The following is an 18,972-nucleotide window of genomic DNA, read 5'->3' as shown; positions in this document are numbered from 1 at the left end:
CTTGCTCTCATCGCTCTCTCTCTCTCTCTCTCTCTCTCTCACCAATGCCAATGGGAATAGAGATAGCTCTAAAATCATCTCGTATTCGCTCAAAGCTTGGAATCTCATCAATACCCATTCATGTAGGCCTCCACCTATAGATGTTCACATTTAGCTAGGTCTCTAGATATTATGTATTTGATTATCTTTTGTAAAGCTTTATAGTGGCTTAGGCTAGCTTATATTACAGGCGAGGTTGTCGAAGGAAAATATTTTTGGCTGGCAATGCAATTCTGATGTTTTAGACATTGACTAATCTGTAATAATATGGGGATAAAAGCAGGTTTACAAATAGCCAAAATAAATGTTCAGAGAGCTTCATGTTGCAAAATATATTGCCCGTGCTATAGCCTAGCCAATGAGCCAATAGACAGCATCAAGGGTGTAGGACTTCGGGCTATTTGTATGTGATAATGTTATAGGCTAAGCTATATAGGCTGATTCTTTCGTTTATTCACATCAAGTGAAAAGTGAATGACTAACTCATAATGACTGGCAGGGGGCGTACAGTATGTAGCCACACTAGCCACTCTACTCGCGTGCACCTTATACATCACTCTCATCAGCATCCCTTCTATTTGATTGGCTGCTTACATTTTATTGCGGGCTGTCATCACTGTCTCGCGACAGTGCAGAGGGCATCTCACAGTCACCATTCGCTGTGATGGGAGGGAGCGGAGAATAGATGGGCGTCTGCCTCGCTAGTTTATTCAAGGAGGAAGAGAAAGGTGTGAGAGGGGCAGGGCATGGAGAACAGAGGTAGGCTAGATTAAATACAAGTAAGGGTTCTCTTGCAGATTCTTCTTAGATCTAGGGCTGTTGACTAGTCTTTATCATAACCAACAGACTGCAAGGGAAATCATTGAAACATTGTATTCTTACTTTCATATTATAATGCGGAAGGCATGTCTTGTAAAGTGACATGCCACGACAGAGCGAGAATATGAGCTAATAGTCAGTCAAAAGCGAAGTATTAAGACAGGTTTATACGGAACAAAAAAAACAGAGGAGAGAAGGCGAACTATGACCGAAGATGATTTCTGCTAAGAAAACTCCGGAAAAGAGTCGCTATCCTATTCACTACATGGTGTGGCACGACAAACATCGGCAACTAGAGAAAGCGCTATCCGGGAACGAGCAGGTGAGTCTTCGGACCACACGTCCTCGTCTATCTGATAAAAAAAAAAGCGTGGGCCGTGACAATATCATTTGGATAGGTTTAGGTTAGGTGTGCCATCTAGTGTGACCACAGTTCACGAACCGTGGGCTCGTAGAATGAATTGAACGGTAAGAGGGGGTGGAAGTTGCATATATTTCAATAGGTGGCTACCTGCCACGAGTTTACCTCGAGATTGCAAATTAGCCCATGCCATGAAATACCGTAAACCTCGTTTGAAATGTGTTTCCATCGTTGTCGTTCAGTGGGAGTCAGAAAATGTGTCTAGGCTTTGCTACAATTCCATATAATGATGTCATTGCATTTAGCGACCACATCATGAACTTGCAAAATTGTATCATTCTTGTAATCATCTCCTCTAGCCTAATCCATTTCATTACCATTTCCTTGCTATTTGTTACATTTTCGCAAGCTATAGCTGTGCGTGTGTAAAGCTGCTAGTAATACTATTTCGTGTTGTGTCCAATACTGTACCTCCCCACCACCTAAACGAAGAGGAGGAAACCGTGGGAGACAATGCAGATATAATGTGGGCGAATTGATGCACATGCACAGTGATGGAAATAATACCAGTCTTGACTCGGCTGTCAGAAGAGGATGTGTGGCAATGCCATGTTTACTATTTCTATGATATGTCCATACCTACAGAACGAAATTGCATAGGTGTTCATGTATTCTTTCTGGGATGTACTGTCGGAACATTTTAGCCTGTCCGTCCATTTATTTGAACCCATAAATATGTAGAACACGGTGCATGCATACAATGGAAATAGGTACTACTGATGGACACAAGGCATGACAGAAAGACACCTGAAAATACTCTCAAATGAACAGTCAGTGCACCTCTGCAGGAATATGGAATATCTAACACAGGTTTCCTGCAGTCTCCCAGGCACACGGACAATTGAGTAGGATGAATACGACTGAACGAAAAACCTCAAAACCTGCACACTATGCGGAGATTTAATTTAAATTTCTCATGAGGATCTGCATCATTTCAGTGCCTTATTATTTCAAGCAAGATGAATCCCATGTGTTTGCAATACAAAGCATATAATGTAATGCATTTAATATTGATAAGAAATGGTAAGCAATTGCGAGAGTGCAGGTTGTAAAGGACAGTAGACTGAAATGCCAGGTCCCTGTTCTGCTGCCTATTATGCACCAGGTTGATGTGCAGTACAGGCTTGATTCCCTACTGTACACTGTCACATCAACATAAGGGCTGTGGTTGTTTTTCCACTCTGAATGTGAGCACAAAAAAAAAACAGTTTAAAGGGGACTATGTCCTTCATATGTCCGGTCACTGTGATTGACACCTTATTAACGTTTCAAATGTTTTTTTATGGCGTTTATAAGGCTAGTTTACTCTCACTCGCATCTGCGAACCTGACTCGAATGTCATACCCTCTCAGTCATATTTATATACTAATCCAAATTCAATTCCATTCAAATAACTTTATTTGACCGTACACACTGTTAAAACGTATGGTAAACGCTCAGGATGTAGCACCTCTTGGTTCGGATGCAATGCTGTGCAGCGCACTGTGATGCTGGTGATGATTCAAGTCTGTGCCCCATTGATTATAACTATATAACGCACCCCCAGTTGGTGTCATTTACAGGGCGCTGACAGATAAATCTTGGCCTCTCTTGGCAAAGCATGCAGGCTTATAGAAGTGTGTTTATGGCTCCATCAGGGGAAGAGTTACACTGGCTGGCCAACTGTCTGTCTGGAACTCCCAGACTGACTGACTGGATGTATGCACGGTCAAGTGTGTACCTGAGTGGATTGGATATGGCTGGCGGTGGTTGCATATGTGTCAAGGATCAATGGTATCTAAAGGAGTGCCGGACACAAGAAATGCACAGGGTGTAGGGTGTAGGGAGCGAGTGCACACAGGGTAAGCAAGGCCTGCGCCTCACTGATGAAAGAACAGAGAAGTGCTGCGCCAGCAGCGAGAGAAAATGTTATTGGTATTGGTATCCGGGAAGGAGAAGAAGAAGCACATAAAAGAGCAAAAGTTTTTTTTTAAAGATAAATTGAGCGGGGAGGAGAGTGAAGAGGGAGAGCTCAATGCAGCTTCTTTAAGCAGTGTCATCAAACAAAGCAGAGGGATTCTTGGAATAGAGAGACCTGACAACAAGGTAGATACAAAGAGGAATAGCCAGAGGTTGTAAAGTAACATGAGGATGCAAGTGAAGGGAAGAAATGAGGGAGGAGTGGAAGGAAGGGAGGGATGAATAACAGCAGTGTGCAGCAACATATCACTATATCCTGATCCAAGCACTAAAAATGCAACCCAGATATGTTTGAAATGGAACAGGATCCTTTTCTAAAAAAATAACTGCCCTAACCTTCTACCAAAGAGGCGAAGAGGAGCCACCCTCACTCTAATGTGTACGATGCTCACAGTCTCAGCTGGGCGCTCATGTCAACTCAGCAGTCTTGAAGTCTGATGATATCATACTGGGTGGACACAGGCCTCACAAATGACATTGTCCTCCTTCCTAGTTTGTCTCTGCTGTACCATCTGTCTATCCCTGCCTGTAATCTCCAGTACATTACCCTAAACCCCGTTGTACACAACATCCATCCTCCCCTCTGTCTGTTTCTCGCTCCCACACTCACTGTATCTTAGTTTCCACCTGACTCCCCTCTATGGTGCTCCATACCTCCATCTCCTCTCCCCCCTACAGTGCAGTGAAACTCTACGCTAATTGCAGCAGTGCAGTGTCACTAGGGATATGGGGTGTGATTCGTCTACATTTAGTTCAATTGCGGAAAGCTTTTAACCGAGAGAGAGAGAGAGAGGACAGAAACAGACAGCAGTACTCCTTAAAGCTTGAAAAGATGTCCCTGCTAATATTGGGTTGCATTTGTGTGCCTGAATAGGCATGGAGGAAATGAATGGTACTTCGTGGCCCATATCTGCCTTTGCAAACCATAACGTAGGGACAGACTTACTGTATATTTGCATGTGCATACACACACACACACACACACACACCACACATGCACACGCTCACACGCGTGCACACACATACACCGGTTGTAAATAGCTATGCATAAAACTCTCTGAGGTTAGTACTGAATTCAACCTCCAATTCTCCATCAGTTCACAGACATTGTTTGTGATATCCTAACCTATATCAACGATCAGACATGGAAAGAGTTGTTCCACAATAGTCATGTTATTGTTTCCTGGAACAAACCGCACCAAAGCAATTCAAGTTTCCGTTCCGACATTTTGTACTGGTGTTTGCTTAACCACGGTATCTTGTTGTCATTTGATTATGCAAATCCAGGGTATTTTCAGCTTCTATTCCATGCAGGAAATCAAATGTGAGGTTACTACCTTAGAGATAGGAGTAGGTTCCTCCTCACTTTGCATTGTGGGGGACTTTCCTCTATCCAGTGTTTCTCTATTCACAACTTCCTCCCCCCTTCACACAGAATACCATCTGTTGTCTCCTATCACTGAGCAAAGTAATACATGTTATTACATTAGTCTTGTGGTGGTCTGACAAGTGACACCAATGGTTAAAAGGCATGTTGCCAATATAATGCGTCTTAAAAGTTTTAGTGATTTAACAGTAAAACCTGTAGCATAATGAAGGTTTGACTTTGGTTTAAAACACTAACAGAAGTGTAGCTGATTGTGAGGTTTAGTGCTGATTCAGATTAAACACTAAAGGCTGTAGCCTAATGGTTTGCCATTGGTTTGAATATTATCCCAAATATAAATGTATAGGTGATAATTTTCACCCTCATCCGCAAGTATGAGAGAGCTTAGAGTCTCTTAGAGTCTCTTCAGTTGTATCAGAGACTAGTGCTGTCACATCTGTCATTGAGGAGGAGGGAGAGAATCACATATCTCTCCCCACCCTGCCTGTGACAGGTTCACTGACCATGGCAGAGTTATTTCACCCAGCTCCATCCTCCTCCATCCTATCCTCCCTCAGTCCCTCTGCTGCTCTCACCTCTGCCCAGCCGCCCCTCTCGCTCAAATTTACTGGGCTCAGACTGTCAGGCTCCAACTACTAACTCCCGCTCTGGCCTCATTTTCTTTCTCTGACCTGCATTTGGTGATAGAGGGATGGTAATGATCTAAGTTATTTCGAGATATCTATAAGCCGATCACACACATGCATCTGATGGTGTGGTCTCATTTGCATACGCCCCACTTACACCATACACTCGCACAGAGAAGGACTGCATAAAGAGACATTATCCCAAGCGCAGTCATGTAGTCATATACAACGTTTGGCTATAACTAGGCTATAACTCTCCAACACATATTGAAAATGGATCAATCACAGTTGTGCATAGTAACTACCGAATTGAAAAAGGGTAACAATTCAAATAAGGGGTACAGGTTGATTCTTTTAACCCCTCCCAATGAGCACACACATGATTCTCGTGCATGCCCTCTCCGCCCACCACAAACATATTTTGGTCTCACAATAAATGATTGATGTTGGTTTAAGTAGCTGCCAGAGAACATTAAGGCAAAGCAGAGAGAGTGCAGGAGTAGACAGAGATGTCTATCAATTATGCAGTTTCCACGGAGAGGGAGAGAAGGGAGGACCAAGGGAGGGATGGAAGGAAGGGTGGAGGAGGAGAGGGAGAGAAGGGAGGATCAAGGGAGGGATGGAAGGAAGGGTGGAGGAGGAGAGGGAGAGAAGGGAGGACCAAGGGAGGGATGGAAGGAAGGGTGAAGGAGGAGAGGGAGATAGCGGAGGACCAAGGGGGGATGGAAGAATGAAGGGTGGATTGAGCCACAGATGGACCCAATGAGGAAGAGAAAGAGAGTGAGCAGGCACTACGAGTCAGTCAGTGGATGATTAGGATGAGCAGAGAGAATGGGGAGACCCAGTATGACATAATATCCTTACTGTAACCACCTGGGCCAGTCGATTCTGTAAGTGCCCCAGAGTAGGAGTGCTGATCTGGGATAAGGTCCCCCCAATCTTATTCATTATGATCTAAAAGGCAAAACTGATCCTACATTAAATCAGCATCTATACTGAGACTCCAGCTAATGTCTGGCCTGTGTGTGTGGGTCTGTATGTGTTTGTGTGCAGGATAGTATGGCTCTATTTGTGGGCTGTTTGTTGGTCAGAACCACATTGTTCACATGCGAATGAGTAAGTGTGCCACTGTGTTTCAGGGTTAATGTGTGCACTAGTGTGAAGACGTGAGGATGAGGAGGTGTGGACTAAGAGGTGCCGTGTGTCTTTGTACCACAGCAGAAAAGTGTTACATTTGAGTGTATTGGTTTAGCATGTCAGTTCTATACCGTAACTGACCAATAATGTTATCAGTGTTTTTGTCAAGAGTGGTTTCCTTATTTAATATATACATTTTTTTTCTTTGATCTATTTTTACTGAACAGATAGAGGGAGAGGGGACTTGTGTCTGTGCGTGATTGCATGTTTGTTTGTGTGAGAAAGTGGCTGCTGTCGTGTTTCTATTTGAGTGTTTCTATTTGCTCTTATACTTAATTAGCTTCATACAACGGGTGGGTCTAATCCTGAATTGGTTAAAACCGCATTCCAGCCGGTGTCTATGCCACAAGTTACCACCGACTAAATCTAGGACGTTAACATGCCTATTTACTCTGTTCCATCTGACTGCGCAGTTCACTGTCTCATCAGCCCAGCCAGGCAATTTACAAACTTGATCTCCGCTATAAAAAGCATCTAGACATGATCTCACATTTCTTTTTAGACTAACATTTCGTTTTCAACAGTGTAGTTTGTATAAACCTGGCAGTCTGTCTGTCTCAGACATTTAGTCAGTACTACAGTAAGAGTAGATTGTCCACCATCTACAGTATGTGTTATCCTGGCAAAAAAAGAGAAACAGGCAACATAACATTTAGATTCAGAATAATAAATATTTGAATAATTTATCTGAGCAAACCAAAAACCATTTTCCCACATTTTGTAACGTTATAGCATTATTTTAAAATGGATTAAACTGTTTTTCCCCCTCATCAATCTACACATAATGCACATAAAACATCGCGACAACATGAGGCTGCCGCCACAATGCTTCGCCGTAGGGAGAGTGCCAGGTTTCCTTGGTTCAGTCTTGGTTTCATCAGACCAGAGAATCTTGTTTCTCATGGTCTGAGAGTCCTTTTGGTGGCTTTTGGCAAACTTCAACGGGCCTGTCATGTGCCTTTTACTGAGGAGTGGCTTCCGCCTAGACACTCTACCAAAAAGGCATGCTTGTTGGAGTGCTGCAGAGATTGGTGTCATTCTGGAAGGTTCTCCCTTCTCCACAGAAGAACTCTAGAGCTCTGTCAGAGTGACCATCAGGTTCTTGGTCATCTCCCTCCCATCTCCCTTCCCCGATTGCTCAGTTTGGCCGGGCGATTCCACACTTCTTCCATTTAAGAACGATGGAGGCTACTGTGTTCTTGGGGACCTTCAATGCTGCAGGAATTCTTTGGTATCCTTTCCCAGATCTGTTTCTCGATACAATCCTGTCTCGGAACTCTACGAAAAATTTCCTTCAACCTCATGGCTTGGCTATAGCTCTGAAATTCACTGTCATCTGTGGGACCTTATATAGACAGGTGTGTGCCTTTCCAAATCATGTCCAATCAATTTAAATTACCACAGGTGGACTCCAATCAAGTTGTAGAAAAATCTCAATGTTCAATGGAAACAGGATGCACCTGAGCTCAATTTCGAGTCTCATAGCAAGCGTCTGTTTTAATTTGTAATACATTTGCAAAAATTTGAAAAACCTGTTTTTGTTTTGTCAAAATGGGGTAGTGTGTGTAGATTGATGAGTTATTTAATCACTTTTAGAATAAGGCTGTAACGTAACAAAATGTGGAAAAGGGGAATGGGTCTGAATACTTTCCAAATGCACTGTATATACAAAGAAATATCAATAGAAAACAGGTAAAACTAAATTAAGTGCAGCTAGTTGCAGTCTTTTCAGCTTCAGTTTGAAGTGATTGAGTTAGCTGTGTTGTTGGCTAGCTCCTCTGAACAACAGAGAGCACATTTCCTATGCTAGGTGAAATCGGATCATTTGCTCGTTATTATGGATGTACCCAAATAAATGTCACTAGAAAACAGCTTAAACAAACGCAAATGGAGCTACTCTGCTGTTATTCTGGCTGCACTGTTTGACTTGACTGTAAGTTAGCCGTAGTTGGCTAGCTAGCATGCAAGGGATAAGAATGTTGCCAGCCAGTATGGCAATAAGACATTTAGAACAAACGACTTGTTCTGTCCATAGATACAGAACAAAAATAATTAGCAACTGGGTCGTGTCTCTGGCAACCGATAGAACGAACGACCAGCCATCAATATACTACCACAATCCTTTGCTGCTCTGCTCTTGCTGTTTATGTACTTTTCACCGTTATCTGCCAGTATCACTCCCTTTCTTATCCTTTGTTTTATCTATCTATCTATCTATCTATCTATCTATCTATCTATCTATCTATCTATCTATCTATCTATCTATCTATCTATCTATCTCTCTCTCTCTCTCTCTCTCTCTCTCTCTCTCTCTCTCTCTCTCTTTCCTCAGAGTAATCCCCAGGGCCACTTGGAGGGCCCTACAAAGCCACACTGACATCAATCGCTCACTACCCCTTATTCAGTACACCCACAGCCTACGCCATCACCACCCTCTCTATCTCACAGTGCAGCCGCCGCCACTCAACCAGTCAGCTCCAACGCATAGCACACCTTCCTCCTTCTCCCTCTCTCCCGCCTCTTCTTCTCTTGGTTGCTATAGCGATACACCTCTATTCTCTCCCTCTATTCCCTCCACACCTCGTCCTTCACCTCTGACAGTGCCTGTGTGGATTCCTCCTCCTGTCTTTCTGCCGTTTCATTCCTCCTCTCCTCTCCGGCGTCCCCCTACCCCCTCTTTGGGATTAGGAGCCCTGGTTGTTGCTTACGATCAAGCGGTGGCGTCACTAGCACTAACGCTGGGCTTGCTAATTACAGAACAGGGCGTGGCCCCCAGGGAGGCCCCTGGAAGGAGAGGGAGAACAGCGGGGGAGATGAGGAGGCTCCACGTGGGAGGAGGGAGGCTGCTCCTGGTGAAAAACAACCCAGCCTCATCCCTCTGATGTACTGTACAACACACTCCACAATAACACACTGCAAAGTACACTCAGCAAACCAACACCGAACGTCGGGGCTGCACTGACCTGCACTGGGGCACACGTGAACCAAAACGCAAGCCCTCACACAACACAACTCAACAGTGTGTGTACTTTGTGATTTGAAACATTTCCAATGCAAATATGAATAGACGCAAAGCTCGGATGGAAGTGTACCATAAAGCTATTGCCCTTATTCCCTGTTACAACTGCTCCTCCCCTCACAACAGCAGCATCCATCCATCTATCCATTTCCATGCGTTGTCATTTCTTCAATACATTTTCCACATCCACCAGTAAGGCAGATTCAGATTCCTCAGAGCGTCTCCTTGTGTGCATCCCAAATTGCACCCTATTCCCTTTATATATACTTTTAACCAGGGCCCCCACAGAGCTCTGGTCAAAAGTAGAGCACTAAAGAGGGAATAATGTGCCATTTGGGACGCACCCCAGTCGCCTTCTATCAGCCTCCCTCATTAGGATGTCAGCGTGTGGTTGGTTTATTCTTGACCTTGGAACCTGCCAGGTGCTCTAATGAACTTTGTTTAATCACAAGCCAGATACCATATTTCTAGATATAGAGACTTGCTGATTTAGACCAACTAGACTGCAGAGCAGAGAGCCTACATCAAACACACTGCAGTAGTCTACTAGACTGATATAGCTACTGTATCAAAACTGAGGCAGGAAGAGGCTGAGACAGACAGAGAGAGATGGTGTTCCAAAAAAGGTCCAGTTGCCAGGACCACAAATACAAATTCCATCTAGACACTGTTGCTCTTGAGCACACCAAAAACGATACATACCTCGGCCAAAACATCAGTGCCAAAGGTAACTTCCACAAAGCTGTGAACGATCTGAGAGACAAGGCAAGAAGGGCCTTCTATGCCATCAAAAGGAACATAACATTCGACATACCAATTAGGATTTTGCAAAAAAATATTTGAATCAGTTATAGAAACCATTGTCCTTTATGGTTGTGAGGTCTGGGGTCCGCTCATCAAGCAAGAATTCACAAAATGGGACAAACACCAAATTAAGACTTTGCATGCAGAATTCTGCAAAAATATCCCCAGTGTACAACATGCAACACCAAATAATGCATGCAGAGCAGAATTAAGGCCGATACCCGCTAATTATAAAAATCCAGAAAAGAGTCGTTAAATTCTACAACCACCTAAAAGGAAGCAATTCCCAAACCTTCCATAACAAAGCCATCACCTACAGAGAGATGAACCTGGAGAAGAGTCCCCTAAGCAAGCTGGTCCTAGGGCTCTGTTCACAAACAGATCCCACAGAGCCCCAGGACAGCAACACAATTAGACCCAACCAAATCATAAGAAAACAAAAAGATATTTACTTGACCGACACATTGGAAAGAATTAACAAAAACATTTTGCAAACTATATGCTATTTGGCCCTAAACAGAGAGTACACAGTGGCAGAATACCTGACCCAAACTTAAGGAAAGCTTTGACTATGTACAGTGAGCCTAGCCTTGTTATTGAGAAAGGCCGAAATAGGCAGGCCTGGCTCTCAGGAGAAGACAGGCTATGTGCACAATGACCACAAAATGAGGTGGAAACTGAGCTGCACTTCCTAACCTCCTGCCAAATGTATGACCATATTAGAGACAAATATTTCCCTCAGATTACACAGATCCACAAAGAATTCTAAAACAAACCCAATTTTGATAAACTCCCATATTTATTGGGTGAAATACCACAGTGTGCCATCACAGCAGCAAGATGTGTGACCTGTTGCCACAAGAAAAGGGCAACCAGTGAAGAACAAACACCAAGTGTAAATACAACCCATGTTTATTTCTTTTCCCTTTTGTACTTTAACTATTTGCACATAATATGACATTTGAAATGTCTTCATTTTTTGGGAACTTTTGTGAGTGTAATATTTACTGTTAATTTGTATTGTTTATTTTGACTTTTGTTTATTATCTACTTCACTATGGCAATGTTGACATATGTTTCCCATGCCAATATCGCCCTTGAATTGAAATTGAGACAGCGAGAGAGAGAGAGATTAACTCTAGAGAATGACAGAGACGTTACATCTAGACACTTCCAGCGCAACTCACTATATAAAGCCGACCCGTCTAGAACACTGGCGCTCCGTTCATGTGAGGATGTGATAGCTCAATTATCACCTGTCTCTTCTCCTTCCATCACTCTCTCCTCCACACTTCCTCCACCCTATCTCTCTCCTTGCCAGATGAGCCCTGCACACCATACAATACAATGACCCCAATTCTCTCCTCTTCTCCCTCAGGTGGACGTGGAGACCCTGGACACCCGGGGTCGGACTCCCCTCCACCTGGCTGTCACTCTGGGTCACCTGGACTGTGCCCGTCTGCTTCTCCAACATGGTGCTGACGTCAGCAAGGAGAACCGCAACGGCTGGACGGGTGAGACAGGGAGGGGTTGTAATAGTACGGTGGCATTTCGCTCCACCCGCAATAACATCTGCTAAACACGTGTATGTAACCAATAAAATGTGATTGATTTCATTTGTGTAGTGGTAGTAGTAGTAGTAGGAGTAATACTTGTAGTAGGAGTATTAGGAGTAATAGTAGGAACAGAAGGAGGAGTAATAGTAGGAAGAGGAGTAGTAGGAGTAATAAGAGTAGTAGTAGGAGTAGTAGTAGGAGGAGTAATAGTAGAAGGAGTAGTAGGAGTAATAGAAGGAGGAGGAGGAGTATGAGGAGTAGCAGGAGTAGGAGTAGTAGTAGTAGGAGGAGGAGTTGTAGAAGTAATAGGAGTAGTAGGAGTAGTAGTAGTAGGATTAATAGGAGGAGGAGTAGTAGGTGTAATAGTAGGAGGAGTAGGAGGAGTAGTAGTAGGAGGAGGAGTATGAGGAGTAGCAGGAGTAGGAGTAGTAGTAGGAGGAGGAGGAGTATGAGGAGTAGCAGGAGTAGGAGTAGTAGTAGGAGGAGGAGTAGTAGTAGAAGTAATAGGAGTAGTAGGAGTAGTAGAAGTAGGAGTAATAGTAGGAGGAGGAGGAGTAGTAATAGGAGTAGTAGGAGTAATAGTAGTAGTAGTAGTAGGAGGAGTAGTAGGAGTAGTAGGAGTAATAAGAGTAGATGGAGTAATAGTAGTAGTAGGAGTAGTAGGAGTAGTAGGAGGAGGAGGAGTTGGAGTAGTAGTAGTAGTAGTAATAGGAGTACTTTATCTACCCTCAAGGGGAAATTGTTTTTCAGCAGAATTATCCATAAAACACAACAGGCATGTGTACTGTGAAAGCATAGATAAATTGACTAGGAGAAGTCTAATAGTGACTCACAATTAAAGGCTGGAAGGATGTACTGTATGGAATCTCTATAGAAATAGATTGAGGTGATTGGATTCTACGAATAGGAACCATTTGTTTGTGGATTGATGGTGAGCCAAATGGCCACTGTGGATGGATCTAATTAAATAATTAGGCACAATTGCTTTTAAATGCACTTATTGATAATTTAAAATGAAATTGAAATTGATTGGGTAGGCTAGTCAGAGTTTCCTCAGAGAGTTGGTTAGTCAGAGTTTCCTCAGAGAGTTGATTTAGGACTGTGGCACTGGGAAGGGACCTGTATAGTATTGTAAGGCACGACGCTGGCGACAGGAAGCAGGTACATGGAGAACATTTAATCAACTATGGAAATAAAACAGGACAGGACCAGCATCTGGATGGTACAAAGTAACAAAATCAATGCTGACAGGGAATAACGTAAGGAACAGACAGATAAAGGCAAGGCAATCAAATAATAATAGAGTTCAGGTGGGGCCAATGAGGCGCTGGTGCGCGTAACGAAGGGGACAGGTGTGCGTAAAGATAGGCAGTCTGGCGCCCTCGAGCGAGAGAGGGGGAGCGGGAACAGGCGTGACAGAAGCCCGACGAACAGGCAGAGGCGGTGGAGCCTGAAGATCCGGTTGAGGCGTGAAAGCCCGTTGATCCCGCTGCGGCGTGGAAGCCCGATGATCCGGCGGAGACGTAGTGGCCTGAGGAGCCAGCTGGGCGTAAAAAACCTGATGATCTGGCTGAGGCCCGACGTAGGATAGGCTCCTTCCGAGCCAACCGGAGCAAGGAAACCTCTCGAGCCAGCTAGGGTGTGGAAGCCCGACGAGCTGGCTAGGCACCCATGGTTCCATCGGCGGCGGGCCCCGGACAGACGTCACCACCAACCGGAACGCTAGCACTACCCGATGCTTCCAATTTTGGTGTCAGCATTCTCTAAGGCACGACACTGGAGATAGGAAGCAGGTACATGGGGCCAATGAGGCGCTGGTGCGCGTAACGAAGGGGACAGGTGTGCGTAAAGATAGGCAGTTTGGGGCTCTTGAGCCAGAGAGAGAGAGAGGGAGAGCGGGAGCAGGCGTAGGCGTGACAAGTATACTTAAGCAATAAGACACCTCAGGGGTTCATGGTATATGGCCAATAATATACTCTGCTTTACGTCGGGCTTAAGAACAGCCCTTAGCCGTGGTATATTGGCCATATACCACAAACCCCTGAGGTGCCTTATTGCTATTATAAACTGGTTACCAGCGTAATTAGACCAGGAAAAACAAAGGTTTTGTCATACCCGTGGTATATGGTCTGATATACCGAGGCTGTCAGCCAATCAGCATTCAGGGTTCATACCACCCAGTTTAAGGTATTGTAGTATTGTGTATAGCATAGCACAGCATAGCATAGTTCAGAACAGCACAGTACAGTCCAATATACACAGTTTATTAGGTACACCCATCTAGTACCAGGTCTGACCCCCCTTTGCCTCTAGGTAAGCCTGAATTCTTCGGGGCATGGAACCGTTGCTCCATTGGTATCAAGGGTATCAAACATTCCCCACACCATCACACCACTGCCACCAGCATGTACCGTTGACACCAGGCAGGGTAGGACCATGGCCTCATGCTGCTTACTGATGTAACAGGAACTGGGATTAGTCAGACCAGGCAATGTTTTTCCACTCCTCAATTGACCAGTGTTGGTGATCGCGTGCCGATTGGAGCCGCTTCTTCTGGTTTTTAGCTGATAGGAGTGGAACCTGGTGTGGTCGTCTGCTGCAGTTGCCCATCCGTGAGAAGTACCGATGAGTTGTGCGTTCCGAGATGCCGTTTTGCACACCACTGTACCATTATTTGCCCGTCTGTGGCCCGTCTGTTAGCTTGCCCGATTTTTTCCATTCTCCTTTGACCTCTCATCAACAAGCTATTTTCGCCCACAGGACTGCCTCTGACTGGATGTTTTTTGTTTCTCGCACTATTCTTGGTAAACCCTTAGACACGGTCGTGCGTGAAAAGCCCAGGAGTCGCTTAGTTTTGCTCACTAGTTTTGCCCATTCTAATGTTCAATTCAACAGTAACTGAATGCCTCAATGCCTGTCTGCCTGCTTTATATAGCAAGCCACGGCCACGGGACTCACTGCCTGTAGTTGCAAACCATTAACTGGCCCATGAGTGTGTGTCTATACATATGGTGAAGATTGTCTTCCTCTCTCCCATAGTGCTCCAGGAGGCAGTCAGTACACGAGACCCGGACCTGGTGCGTCTAGTTCTGCATTACCGTGACTACCAGCGGACCACTAAGAGACTGGCGGGAATCCCTGTCCTCCTGGAGAGACTGCACCAGGTGAGAGGCACTGACACTGAACACAAGTACAGAGCACAATAGCAACGTCAGAATACAGGCATTTAGGAAACACTTGTAGATATATTTTGCTGAATTTTTTTAAATCGTTGTTTAAATAAAATATTATTAAGTAACTGGTTCCTTTTTTTGTTTACTCAACTATTCGGTCAAAGTGATACCCAGAACTTAACATTTTTAGTTGGCCCAAACTTTTAGATGGCCCAAAAAATCAGTCAACTTAAAATGATGTGTTTGCTCAAATTGTCTCATATGTTCATTCAACTAGAAATTCTTATTTGGGCATTCTACTTTAAAAAACGGCTGTGGAACTAGTCACACGCACACAGTGCTTTCAACATACATTGTATTCAACTTACATGTTTGACACCTTTTGACAATGTGCATGTTCATTTATACAGTAATTAATATTCAACATTTCCTCACCTGAGATTTGAACTCACAACCTCTTGATTCACAGCATTCCTGCTACGCCACTATGTCTGTGTCAATAACTGATTTCACCTATATTGCTACAGAGCAAAGTACATCTCAGTGAGCTGAGAGCGTAATTAAGGTACTTTCCTGAACCGGACAACATAAACAACTGGATTCGTTATCCCTTCCATGCCCTGCCTCCAGTCCACTTCCCGATATCTGAACAAGAGAGCCTCATCGAAATTGTAGCAAGCGGTTCTGTGAAAATTTAATTTAATCAGAAGCCACTGCAGATTTCTGGATAGGGCTGTGCTCAGAGTTTCTTGCCTTGGCAAATCGCGCTGTTAAGACACTGATGCCCTTTGCAACCACATACCTATGTGAGAGTGGATTCTCGGCCCTCACTAGCATGAAAACTAAATACAGGCATAGACTGTGCGTGGAAAATGATTTAAGACTGAGACTCTCTCCAATACAACCCAGCATTGCAGAGTTGTGTGCATCCTTTCAAGCACACCCTCATTAACCTGTGGTGAGTTATTCACAATGTATAAGGTTTTATATATAAGATGGCTAAATAAAGAGCAAAATGATTGATTATTATTATATTATTATTTGTGCCCTGGTCCTATAAGAGCTCTTTGTCACTTCCCACGAGCCGGGCTGTGACAAAAACTCACACACATTCTTATGCTTAATAAATGTATTGTATAGTGTGTGTGTGGCAGGCTTACAATGATGGCAAAACACAACATTTGAGAATGCGCTGACCCTGGTGCTAGAGGGGTACGCAGCTGGAGGTAGAATGTTTGAAGGGGTATGGGACTATAAAACATTTGGGAACCATTGCTCTACATAATACTGTACACTTTCTTGAATTAGTTGTGGATTTGGGAACTGTGAAAAGATGCCTGGTGTCATGTCTGGTGAGGTAAGTGTGTGTGTCAGAGCTGTGTGTAAGTTGACGATGCAAACAATATGGAATTTTCAACACATTAATGTTTCTTATAAAAACAAGAAGTGAATCAGTCAGTCTCTCCTCAACTCTTAGCCAAGAGAGACAGGCATGCATAGTATTAATGGAGCTTAACTAGGTATTTCTTTGCAGATCATATGATTGGACAATAATCAAGATAAGACTAAACTAGAGCCTGCAGGATTTGCTTTTTGGAGAGTGGTGTCAAAAAACAGAACATCTCTTTATTATGGACAGACCTCTCCCCATTTTTACCACCATTGAATCTATATGTTTTGACCAAGACCAAATAATTGAGTTTCCTAAGCTTGTTCAAACGCCAAACCATTCAATGCCAGATTCAGCTGAGGTCTAGAGCCTGGGGAATGATTTGTACCAAGTACAATGCTCTTAGTTTTAGAGATGTTCAGAACCAGTTTATTACTGGCCACCCATTCCGAAACTGACTGTAATTCCTTGTTAAGGGTTTAGTGATTTCTTTAGCTGTGGTTGCTGACACAAATATGGTTGAATCATCAGCATACATGTACACACAGTCTTTGTTTAATGCCAGTGGCAGGGTATTGGTAAAAATAGAAAATAGTAGAGGGCCTAGAGAGCTGCCCTGCGGTACACCACACCCTACATGTTTGACATTAGAGAGGCTTCCATTAAAGAAAACCCTCTTAGTTATATTAGATGTATACAGTTGAAGTTGAAAGTTTACATACACTTCGGTTGGAGTCATTAAAACTTGTTTTTCAACTACTCCACAAATTTCTTGTTAACAAACTATTGTTTTGGCATGTCGGTTAGGACATCTACTTTGTGCATGACAAAAGTCATTTTTGTTTGTTTTATTTCACTTATAATTCACTGTATCATAATTCCAGTGGGTCATAAATTTACATACACTAAGTTGAAAGTGCCTTTAAAAAGCTTGGGAAATTCCAGAAAACGATGTCATGGCTTTAGAAGCTTCTGATAGGCTAATTGACATCATTTGAATCAATGGAGGTGTACCTGTGGATGTATTTCAAGGCCTACCTTCGAACTCATGGGAAAATCAAAAGAAATCAGCCAAGACCTCAGAAAAAGTATCGTCGACCTCCACAAGCCTGGTTCATCCTTGGGAGCAATTTCCAAACGCCTGAAGGTACCACGTTCATCTGTACAAACAATAGTACGCAAGTATAAACACCAAGGGACCAAGCAGCTGTCATGCCACTTAGGAAGGAGACACATTCTGTCTCCTAGAGATGAACATACTTTGGTGCGAAAGGTGCAAATCAATCCCAGAACAACAGCAAAACCTTGTGAAGATGCTGGAGGAAACGAGTACAAAAGTATCTATATCCACAGTAAAACGAGTCTATATCGACATAACCTGAAAGGCCACTCAGCAAGGAAGCCACTGCTCCAAAACCACCATAAGAAAAGCCAGACTACGGTTTGCAACTGCACATGGGGACAAAGATCATATGTTTTGGAGAAATGTCCTCTGGTCTGATGAAACAAAAATAGAACTGTTTGGACATAATGACCATCATTGTGTTTGGAGGGAAAAGGGGGAGGCTTGCAAGCCGAAGAACACCATCCCAACCGTGAAGCACGGGGGTGGCAGCATCATGTTGTGGGGGTGCTTTGCTGCAGGAGGGACTGGTGCACTTCACAAAATAGATGGCATCACGAGTTAAGAAAATTATGTGGATATATTGAAGCAACATCTCAAGACATCAGTCAGGAAGTTAAAGCTTGGTCGCAAATGGGTCTTCCAAATGACCCCAAGTATACTTCCAAAGTTGTGGCAAAATGGCTTAAGGACAACAAAGTCAAGGTATTGGAGTGGCCATCACAAAGCCCTGACCTCAATCCCATCGAAAACTGTAGCTCTGAATCCATGATATGACAGAGGTTGAAAAGCCATAAAACATGTTTTCTCAACAGCAGGTTATGGTCAATAATATCGAAGGTTGCACTGAAATCTAACGATACAGCTCCCACAATCTTCTTATTATCAATTTCTTTCAAACAATCATCAGTCATTTGTGTCATGGCAGTACATGTTGAGTGCCCTTCTCTATAAGCATGCTGAAAATCTGTTGTCAGTTTGTTTACAGAGAAATAGCATTGTATTTGGTCAAAGGCAATTTTCTCTAACAGTTTGCTAAGAACTGGCAGCAAGATGATAGGTCTGCTGTTAGAACCAGTAAAGGCTGCTTTATGAATGACTTTGGCTTCCCACCAGGCCTGAGGACAAACACCTTCCTCTAGATTCTAGATTAAAGATATGACAGAGAGGAGTGGCCAGTGAGTCAGCACCATCTTCAGTAGCCTTCCGTCTATGTTGTCATTGCCAGGAGGTTTGTTCCCATACTAACGTTACAAAATCCAAACTTACGATTTTATTTCATTATTTCTTTCTTTTTTTTTGCATGAATGCAATGGCTCACTCTTTGTTGATTCGATTAAAGATTTTTTTTGTCTTTCTGGCCATCATTTATTTTAACTTTTTTTTTCTCCATCATTCTTTTATATCATTGATCTTGGCTTCATAAATGCAGCTTCTTCCTCTTTTCTCAATTTGCAGT

At 43.5% G+C, this 18,972-nt stretch overlaps 1 protein-coding gene across 1 annotated transcript in view; it reads left to right on the top strand.

The window, feature by feature from the left end:
- Window positions 1-720: 720 nt before the first annotated feature.
- LOC115141246 (ankyrin repeat domain-containing protein 13B-like) overlaps window positions 721-18,972 on the top strand; it is a 41,840-nt gene continuing 23,588 nt past the window's right edge. The window contains exons 1-3 of the mRNA XM_065000233.1: window positions 721-1,180; window positions 11,650-11,785; window positions 14,867-14,991. Coding sequence (XP_064856305.1) covers window positions 1,073-1,180; window positions 11,650-11,785; window positions 14,867-14,991 — 369 coding nt within the window. The 5' untranslated portion in view covers window positions 721-1,072. The remainder of the gene's footprint in view (window positions 1,181-11,649; window positions 11,786-14,866; window positions 14,992-18,972) is intronic.

Source organism: Oncorhynchus nerka, linkage group LG14, assembly GCF_034236695.1.
Source record: "Oncorhynchus nerka isolate Pitt River linkage group LG14, Oner_Uvic_2.0, whole genome shotgun sequence".
NCBI lineage: Eukaryota > Metazoa > Chordata > Actinopteri > Salmoniformes > Salmonidae > Oncorhynchus > Oncorhynchus nerka.
The sequence above is the reverse complement of the archived record's forward strand: the minus strand, read 5'-3'. Positions and strand labels throughout refer to the sequence as shown.